This window comes from Glycine soja, chromosome 11, assembly GCF_004193775.1.
Source record: "Glycine soja cultivar W05 chromosome 11, ASM419377v2, whole genome shotgun sequence".
Taxonomy (NCBI): Eukaryota; Viridiplantae; Streptophyta; class Magnoliopsida; order Fabales; family Fabaceae; genus Glycine; species Glycine soja.
The window spans coordinates 8,439,697-8,449,552 of NC_041012.1; the positions used below are offsets into that span (position 1 = coordinate 8,439,697).

Here is a 9,856-nt window from a genome sequence, read left to right on the forward strand (position 1 = left end):
TTTAAGTCATAAAATTATCTTCGCATCACAAAGTCAGAGAAATGAATGAGTATTTTAAATAGTAGAAAACTTCAGGAATTTCCATAATGAATGCAATCATAACTATTTTAGGTATTATTTTGGTGGGTAAATAATACACGACAGTAATTTCCATAATGAATGCAATCATAACTATTTTAGGTATTATTTTGGTGGGTAAATAATACACGACTGACTCTGAATGTTTGGATTTTTACACCAAAAACAAAGCCAAATATTATTTAGGTTTAGGTATTTGAAGTATAAGATTCTCTAAACTAAAATAGCTTAATCTAAACAAGTACACCTTGGGAAATAATGAAGTTCTTTGCCGTGATCAATTGTGATAATTACACATTGCTTCACAATCTCACAGAATAAATGGAATTATAGCAAAGCGACTACTTGGATAATCTTCAAATTTCTGACGATACCAGCCATGTGTTTCCACAGCTGCAAATGACAGATTTGCCACCTGTACCCAATAAAAGAAATATACAAAAAGCAAATCAAAATCAAAGATCATTTGCTTAATTATTTTTTTTTAAAAAAAAACATTAAAACCTAGCAAAATCTGCAAAGAAAATATTACCACAAAAACAAAAAGCAGCCAGATTGTTAGGTTGGATCCTCCAGTAGCGACCACAAAACTAGCGTATATAACCTTCATAATTATCAAATATTAGGCTTATTATTCATATCAGTCACATAAGTAGAAGTTACAGAGAAGACAGAGAGAAAGAGGCTTACGATTTCAGACAGATAATGTGGAGAGGAGACAATTTCAAACCAATCACCATGAGGAATTACATATTCATCTGCTTGTCTTGAATGTCGTAGAGAACCCTGCCAAAATTATAAAACTCAAGACAGTCTCACGACAATTGATTGCAAAAATGTTAAGATAACCTAATCCACCTCATTACAAAAATGACATATTTGCTTTAAACTTCAACATTTCATATTAAAGAATCACTGCATGTAGATATATATATTTACAAAATGTCAAACAAAGTTCCACATGCAAAGTAAATGCAGAAAATCATATGCATTTAATTTTTGTGAGCAAATTCACCATCTATTGTGACTTGGTACCATTAGTATAATATAATATCAGTCAGATGAAAATATATAACAATTAGAAACTGTGAAGATAAAAAGAGGTAGCAACTATAAATTATGAAGTCATGGTCTCAAACCATTTGATATTCACGTTTCACTGACCAAAACCAAAGATTTAGATGTCAATCAAGAAAATGATGCATACAAGAATCTTATGGCACTGGTGTTGATGAATCCAACCCCATAAGAAAACAGCAGCACCAATCCAATGCTTCCACCCAAGCTTGAAGAGAGGATTCACAACTTGCCAGAATTCTAACTCTGTTACTTGCATCTGATTCTTGCCCTTGACAATGAACTCAGTCACTAGATTTGCTAGGAAGTTAAACACCTCTACTGCACAACCACCACACAGCGATAGTGGTGCTCCTACGTAGAAACTGGCTTCAGAAAAATAACCAATCAATCCTCTTCATTTTAGTATTTTCTGGATAATAACCAGTGATAACTAAGAAGTACAAATGCAGGAAATGATGCAACTAATTTATATAATTATGTTACCTAAGAACGCAGGTGTGAACCTTCACCACTTCAAATAACCAGAAACATTGAAATTATTTTAGATTGCACATCAACAAGTAATAACCGTACTTCAAATCTTTCTAGGACTAGTCATGCATATATAACATTTAGTTCACATGTGAGAAAATAAATAGAACTAGTAATTCACAATTTCAGTCATCTACTTATTTCCTTTGTTTGCTCCTGTTTTTTACTTCATTGCATTAAGGAAGACCAATTGTACCACGTTTCCAGATTTAACCACAAAATATTTGTCTCAACGACACTCAAATATACAGACTAAATCCAAAAACTGATTATACCTGTTCTATTAAAACAATCATAAATATTATCTTATTGGCTATGAAAACTATCTTAATAACTTCACATATTAGAAGACACAAGATCTTACACATTAATGCTTCAGATTATCCAAATAAAAATGGGGGGAAATTTTTCAGGAAAGGATTTTTCCAAGTTTATGTAACACAACAAAATCCATTCAGAAAGAAAAAAGTAACCGGCCATATTAAACAAATTCATATGTAATAGAGCAATAATCAAAATATCCATGTTCTACTTCTCTCATCTCATGCTAAATAGACAAAGTTTTGCGGCAACAAGAACAATGTTGTTCCAAGCACCATAGCATGCTCAGTTGAGTCAGAAAATGCCTTATGGTGAAGCAAAATCTGAATAACAGAGAACCAACACATTATACTTTAATCTGTCATATTGTTATGAGTTACACATATATGCACCAAATAGGATAGACATTTATAAGAAGTGTTAGCAATATACTCTCTAACACACTTTCTTTCTGACACATTCTCCTATTAGTTGAAATTCGTGTGGGTCCAACAAGTTTAGGAACAAGACCTACCAAACCGGGAATAGAACCCGCATATTTAGTGAGACTCGCATGAATTTCACCTACCAGGAGAGTGTGTTGAAAAAAAAGTATCAGAGAGCGTGTTACTGACAAATCTTGCAATTATAGTAATTCATTCATGTCAGAAATTATATTAACCGAATTTACAAAGTTTGGAAGTCCCATATATTTCAGATCAATCAATCAACAATTAAGGATTCATCCCAAGGAATTTAACTGGAAGCAACAAATTTCACAGGAAAACTCCAACCAAAATTGCAATAGTTTGCACTTGGCAGAAAAATAGACATTTCACACACATTCTCAATTCAGCATAGTAATAACAATTTCAAAACGCAATCGCAAGTGAAGCAGATTGAGGAACAATGAACAAAAAAACTCACAACAATCCAGTGAGATAACCAACGGCATGCATGCGAGCAGAAGGGCTATAGTTAAAAACATGTATCGTCTCATAAAGGCGTCTGAGGACATGAACTTCCATCATCAAAAGCAGAAAAACCGCTTGCCAGGCCACATATCCCTGCCTCAATTTATGCGTATCAGTTCTAATAGTAGAACCACCAGTCAAGAAGCTAGTGATAGTAGAGTAAGAAAACGGCTCCACAACAAGTGGCACCATGCTGTACGCATATGCCCAAGTCCCAACAAGTAGCAACGTTGTCCATATAAAAGCCACAACGTAGAAGTGCAAGAAGAACCTCTGAGAAATAGTTACTTTCTGCAATACAGTACGGTTAACGTTTCAACATTCACTCATGACATACTCACCCGCATCAATTCCTAGTATGCAACTTTGTATCAATAAGTAAATAGCTTTAATTACTCATTTAATCTTGTTTGTACAATTTTTTTTACATTTTAGAGTATCTACAATACATAGTTGCTTAGATGAATAGTTTATCTTAATTTTGTGAGCTTACAATTCCACATAAATTTAAATATTCTATATAAAAAATTCACTTCAATGGTAAGACTATTAAAGTGAGTGCTTGAATTAATTTTTCAGGTCCTGCAATGCTTAAAAAATAGGTTATTTATGATATAATCTTGTTAAACAATAAGCAACCGTGCTGATACAAGCAAATCCATGTCATCTGCTCCAATGGAAAAAAAAAAAAAAAGTTAAGCAATTCATTTAAGCACTAAGCACTCTCACCGGACTACTTGTTTTAGTCCATATCGGACACTTTTTAATCCGTCCAAGATTGTAGGGAATGCAAAGATTGCATGCAAATATAAGGACTAAACGAGTAATTAATTCTAATAATTTTGTTGAGAAATGCGTGAAAGGGGGTAAATACATGAATGCAAAAGTGGTGTTACTTGGGAGGAAGAGTGCATGATTTTGCCTCTACGAGCAAAACCCAGCAAGGTGCCACGGAGGCAGTTGAGCTTGGGAGTGGGAATAGAAGCGACGATGATGGGTAACGTGGCAGCGACCCATGCCAGCCTCAGCATTTGAACGAGAACCACCTCCATCGGTTGATTATGAAAAAGAAAAACCATGGTTTCTGGGTGGTGGATTTATTGAAGTGCGGGAAAGAGAGAGAGAGAGATACGAAGCGTGTCGTTGGGTTGGGGGGAATTAACAAAAACGTTTGGGTGCGTAAAGGGAGGGGTTAGGGATCTGGCTACAATGTTAAATCTTTCATTTCATCTGATCTTCATTCCCGTTGTTAAAAAAGAGTGACGATGATTGATAATTTAACAATTGCTATATGTATGTGGAAAGCAAAGGCAATGAAAGGACACAGATTGAAGCTTGGGTCGTTTCTTATTTGTGTTCATTTGGATAAACATTGACGCAACTCACCAACCCCAACCCATCAGAACGGTGACTGAAAACTCATCGCCCAAGGCTCCCAATGCTTGACACGACTCTCCTAAAATTTTCATTTTTTAGCACATGAAACCAATCAACATCTTTCAACCATTGCTTCGGTAAAATTTATCTCATTAACTAAAAGCTTAGAGTGATTTTTTCTTCTTACCACAATTATCTTTTATATAATAATGTTCAAATCAAATATAATTGTTTTTTTTATTCATTCAACGAGTGATTTTGATCATAAAATTTAAACTTAAATTTTGTTTAAGAATATTAAATTCGAGTTAAGTATTGTTCAAATCAATAACCTATTAATGTTTCTTATTAGAATAGAATTATTATTTTTTAAAATAGAGTTGTAGTTCCAAAAAAAGTTAAATTATATAAAAAAAATTCATATTAAATTTTAGTGTGCTTTTAATTCTAGGTACAAATTATGATTTTATTTATGAGTTTGATTTTGATATACATTATTAATCAAATGGAAATCATTTTTAAGTAATCATTATATAATTTTTAAAGAAAATTATATGTATTGATCTATAATTGAATAATAATAATAATATTAAATGCTTTTGTATTGTCAGTATTTTTTTTAGACTATTATTAGTGTATTTTAATATGTTTCTTTCAAAAAGCATTTTAGTTCCTTTTTTTCAGTATAACATGTAAACTTGGATGTAAAAAAAAATACATCTTAATTTAACACGGTTTATTGTAATTTTTTATTTTTTTTCCCCTCCAATTTAAAATCTAATTTTCATATAACCCAACACATATGTTTAAAAAAATTCTAAAAACCAAAAAAGTCCTCTTATCAAAATTCATCACCAAATAAGGTACATTTTCTCACACGCGAAATGACAATTTTCAAAGGTAATGTGACGGGGGTTGAATGTTTTCTATTTTTATTTTTAAATAAAATATAAAATTAAAATCAAAATATGTGTGTTTAAAATTTAGAAAATATTTTCAAAACAGACTAACAAATCATCATTTTCACTATTTTTCTGAAAATGTGAAAATATGGTGACATCCTATAATACTTTTTTCTTTATACGTATTTTCTAAATTTTAAAAATAAAATATAAAATAAAAAACAGAAAATAAACATTTAAATCAAGTATCACTTAAATTTTTTATCTTATTTTATGAATTATGATTTTTTTTTTCCTTTTCATTTTCCTTGCTGTATCCTCATCGTCTAATTTTTAACCTATGTATACAAAAATTAATTTTCAACTTGATAAATTTACCCGAGGTTAATTATTTATTTATTTTTATATCTGCACGTGTAGAGACTTATAATTTGATAAAATTAGCTAGTTTACTTTTAATTTTAGTTTTTGTAAGGGGATTAATTTTAGGGGACGACATATAAATGACGTTGTCTTTTAGAGGATACATGCAGAAGAAGGGTTTAAAGGAAGCAAAAAAGTGATAAGGTCTTGATTTTTTTGTTGTTGTTGAAATGGTGGTCTTGATTTTTTTTATTGTTGTTTTAGTAGCTACGAAGTCTCGTATTACTTAGAGTTAAAATTACGAATTATTTATAAACATCATTTATCTTAATTCATTGATCCATCTTTTAAAGAGATAATCATGAAATACTAAGCGGATGATATCTTATATACGAACAATACATGCGGACTTGAGTTTGAAGCAACTATATATTGTATGATGCTGTGAGTGAGACACTTTACTCTTTGAAATGGAAATTTTGTGTATCGAGTGAAATAATTAAAACACGAAAACAAACTATGATGTACTCACGGGATTAAGAACCAAATGGTCAAGGAATAATCTTTTTTATAAAAGACAAAAATGAAGGAAAGCTTGAAGAATAATGAAAATGAGAACAGATTATAAATTTAGGCAAATGAATTGACAAATTAACATTAGAACATATACTAAGGTATAAGAATATCAAGGTGAGTGAGCAACAAGATAGGAAGGCTAAAGATATTTATTCTAAATAAGTGCGTGATGCAAAACAGAGGCAAGAAAAGAATTTCACTTGTGAAAAAGGAAAGAAAAAAAAAAGTCTTTACTGTCATTTTAGTTTTTAACTTTTTATTGACTATTGTCACATTTAAAAAAATATCTAAAATATTTTTTTATTTCTTACTGTAGTCAATACTAAAGATATTTTAGGAGAAAAATTATTACTCTCAATAGATGCGCGACAGTGACAACACATATTCCTGGGAAAAAAACACCTATCAAGTCTCAACTCTCGAGTGCAAAAGTGGATAGCATGCATAATGAAAGTTCCAGTTTTTTGTTACTAAACCCTAATACCAATAAAAATGATGTTTATTAGTTTCTTTACTTGGTATTATATTAAGTGGACAATATTAAAATAAAACAATAAGAAATTCGGCTGCCTAAAATATGTGAATGGCCTTTGGTAGATTACTTAAATCCCCAAACCCAGCTCAAATGTTGGACTGAATTCATAATACATAGAGGTTTAAACCTTTTCATTTTACTGTTTAAACATCAAATAATCAATATTATATATAATTAACTGTATATTCTACTTATCTTTAATTTTGTATGTACATTTAAAAAATAAAAATTAAGAAAATAACATGGATAACTTCTAAGTTCTAACTTTTGGTGGGGGTGGGGGAGGAAGGAGGCAGGTTTAGTTCACTGAGGGACAAAATTGATTCTCGCTTTCAAAAGAATATGGATAGGAACGGCATTATTGCGATGGGTCATTGTTGGGCCCTTCGTTTGATTCAAGAAAAGAAAGTGGATAAGGGCCTTTTTGAATTCTTCTTATTTTTCTCGGCCATGGCCTGTTTAAGTTGTGGCGCTATCATCAGTACGGACCCATCGTCCAGGCTCACGTGTGCTGGGAAACCAATATAAGACCACACGTCACAATATACTCTTTCTCCCTCTCATAAAAATCATTTAAGAATTTTTTATCAAAAAATATTCATCAATTTTAGTTTTTAATATAATGTTAATTATATTTATTAATTTTTTATGAGTCTTGTTAATTAATGTTGTTAAGAGAATTATTTATTATGAAAATTACAAAAGAACAAAAAATATTATAAATAACATAATTTTTATATCTCAATAAAAAAATTATTTAAGTTTGATAATCAATCATTTATATGAACTACTACCTATACCTATGTGTTTGGTTTAACATTTGAATGGACTAACACACATTTCAAAGCAGTGTTACTTGAGAAATTATAATATTTTTCTTTTGTCACCACCGTTTGAGAGGTGTAGAAGGAGGAAACAAACAGCCTATATGATATATCTTGTGGAGGACTGCAAATCAACACCCGTTGTTATGCCACGATTGATGGCAACCCTGGGGTCGCTGACTCCTTTTGTTTTTTAAATGTATAGTTTATTTATTTTTAAATAAAAACTAAGTTAATCTAAGTAAAATTGATCTCATTTGTTACAAGAATCTTGTTAATCAGTGTAAGATTTAGTTTAAAAAAATAATAAAACTATGTGAGAACATATTTTAAAATCATAGGAAAAGTAAGAATACTTATCCTTTTAATCATTATTTGTTAAATGTCCTTGTACGGTGAACATTTGTCTTTATATAATATCTAAGATTCAAGTATTGTGAACCAAAAAAAATATACTTAAGAAAAAATATTTTATTAAATTTAACTAACTAATTATTTTTTTAATAAAAATTAATTATTAATAAAATAAAAATAATAAATACTTTAAACTAATAACATAATAATGAAAACAAACGTATAGAAATAAGCTACATAACCCGGTCTAAACAAATGTAGCACGAGTAAAATTGCATTGTAAAATATGTAGCATATATTTGGTTCTCGTGGGACGTTGAGAGTATGTTCAGTTAGGGATGATAAAAAATCCATACATGCGGATATTTGAAGATAAAATTCATCATGAGTAAATATAAATATTTTAAATTAATGTTCGTTACTCATTGGAATATTTTTTTTTTTACCTGTTTATTAATGGAGAGAGTACAGTGATTATAATACTCTATCCGTGAAATTTAAAAATATTCTTTAACCCGAGTTGGCAAATTGGGTGGGTTAATTTTAACAACTCTCTAAGTTTTTAATCTCCGTGCATTTTTGGATTTTAGTTGGAAAAACTTAAAATAAATTGTTTCTCAAAGTAACGTTTTCTTCCTTCTTCATTTTATACAATAAAAATTAGGGGAAAAAACTCAACTTTATCCAAATATAACCATAAACTTAAGATTCATGATAAAAAAAAACCGCTAAGATTCATCCACCGTTTAACAAACTCTCCCCTTATTTTACTCATCTGGATTGACCTAGCAGTCGAGAGATTTAAGTAAATGTATGAAGTCGTAAATTCGACCTTCATTCTGATCATTTATATACTAAAAAAAACCCCTTTTTGCCAACCACCCGTTAACTCACCCTTATGATTTTATGGAAACTAGAAATTGTGACACCCTCTACCCCTCCCATATATATTAATAAAGGAATAAAAATTCAAATATTAATTAAAAGTATTTTTAAAACATTTTTAAATACAAGCTTTTCAAATGGATAAAAGGCTCACATTCACTTTCTTCTACATCATATTCAAATTTGTCCAAATAAATAATAAAGTCATCTCGACTCAAAGAAAATCATATAAGTCTCATACAATTAATATAGAACCTATATCCTAATGTCACATCCTATCAGAGCGTGGTGTTCCCGTGTCCTCTAGCATGAGGTTCTTCATAGTCATCCACCTATTCATCTGCTCCCCCGAACACAAGTTCAAGATCATCACAGGATCCAAACACAACAACACACAGGGAGTGAGTTATCACATTCCTAGCTAATAGAGAAACAAAACAATTAAATATACATATTATATAAATGAGATACCACTTGCTTAAACATAGCTCACGTAACTTCACCACTTCATCATTCAAAATTCACTTTTCAATTATCAATCACATTACACAAGAATCCCACACTTCGATCAAGATATAATAACACATCAATTAGCAAGCATATGCAATAGTTATGCTAAGACTCAATCCTATATGCAATGTGGTACCATGTCAGTGAAAAACCACCCTGGGGCGCTTAGGAGTACATAACAAGACACACCACACAATGGGTTTGTCAGGTCACTCTCACTAAGTAAGATCATAGGGAGACCAGTCAGGGTCACGATGTTTTGCGAGAATGCTCCAACCATATGAGATCAGCATAGGCTTAAAGGAGCACTCAAACCCGGTGACCCCCAAGGCCTACACTCCGAAGAGTCCGTCAGGGCCTCTCCCTCCTGATTCAGGTCCAACCCCTAAAATAATTTTTGCATGCAGACACTGCTCATGAATTATACAATACCCACGACCTTACACTCGTGTTTTAAACACGTTCAACACAATCGCACTATGATTTAACACTGGCTCCTAAATAGGAAACCTACATTTTCTCTTTAACACTGCGCATCAACGCTTTTCTCAAGATAACACTGGTCGG

At 31.3% G+C, this 9,856-nt stretch overlaps 1 protein-coding gene across 1 annotated transcript; it reads right to left on the bottom strand.

Annotated features, from left to right (window-relative positions):
- Nucleotides 1-147: 147 nt before the first annotated feature.
- Nucleotides 148-4,454, bottom strand: LOC114377345 (polyprenol reductase 2-like). The gene is made up of 6 exons (XM_028335816.1): nucleotides 3,860-4,454; nucleotides 2,917-3,254; nucleotides 1,286-1,520; nucleotides 769-864; nucleotides 611-682; nucleotides 148-493 (listed from the first exon to the last, which is right to left on the bottom strand). Exons 1-6 carry the CDS (start codon nucleotides 4,040-4,042, stop codon nucleotides 389-391), a joined length of 1,029 nt encoding a protein of 342 aa, XP_028191617.1. The 5' UTR covers nucleotides 4,043-4,454; the 3' UTR covers nucleotides 148-388.
- Between the last annotated feature and the right edge of the window lie 5,402 nt (nucleotides 4,455-9,856).

What these genes read in the sequence shown, in the direction of transcription:
- LOC114377345 (XM_028335816.1), bottom strand. Translation starts at nt 4,042, where the DNA reads ATGGTTTTTCTTTTTCATAATCAACCGATGGAGGTGGTTCTCGTTCAA. An exon ending in ACCAGTGCCATAAGATTCTT is followed by an intron (nt 865 to 1,285) that starts GTATGCATCATT and finishes TAATTTTGGCAG; the next exon opens with GGTTCTCTACGACATTCAAG. An exon ending in CACATTATCTGTCTGAAATC is followed by an intron (nt 683 to 768) that starts GTAAGCCTCTTT and finishes ATAATTATGAAG; the next exon opens with GTTATATACGCTAGTTTTGT.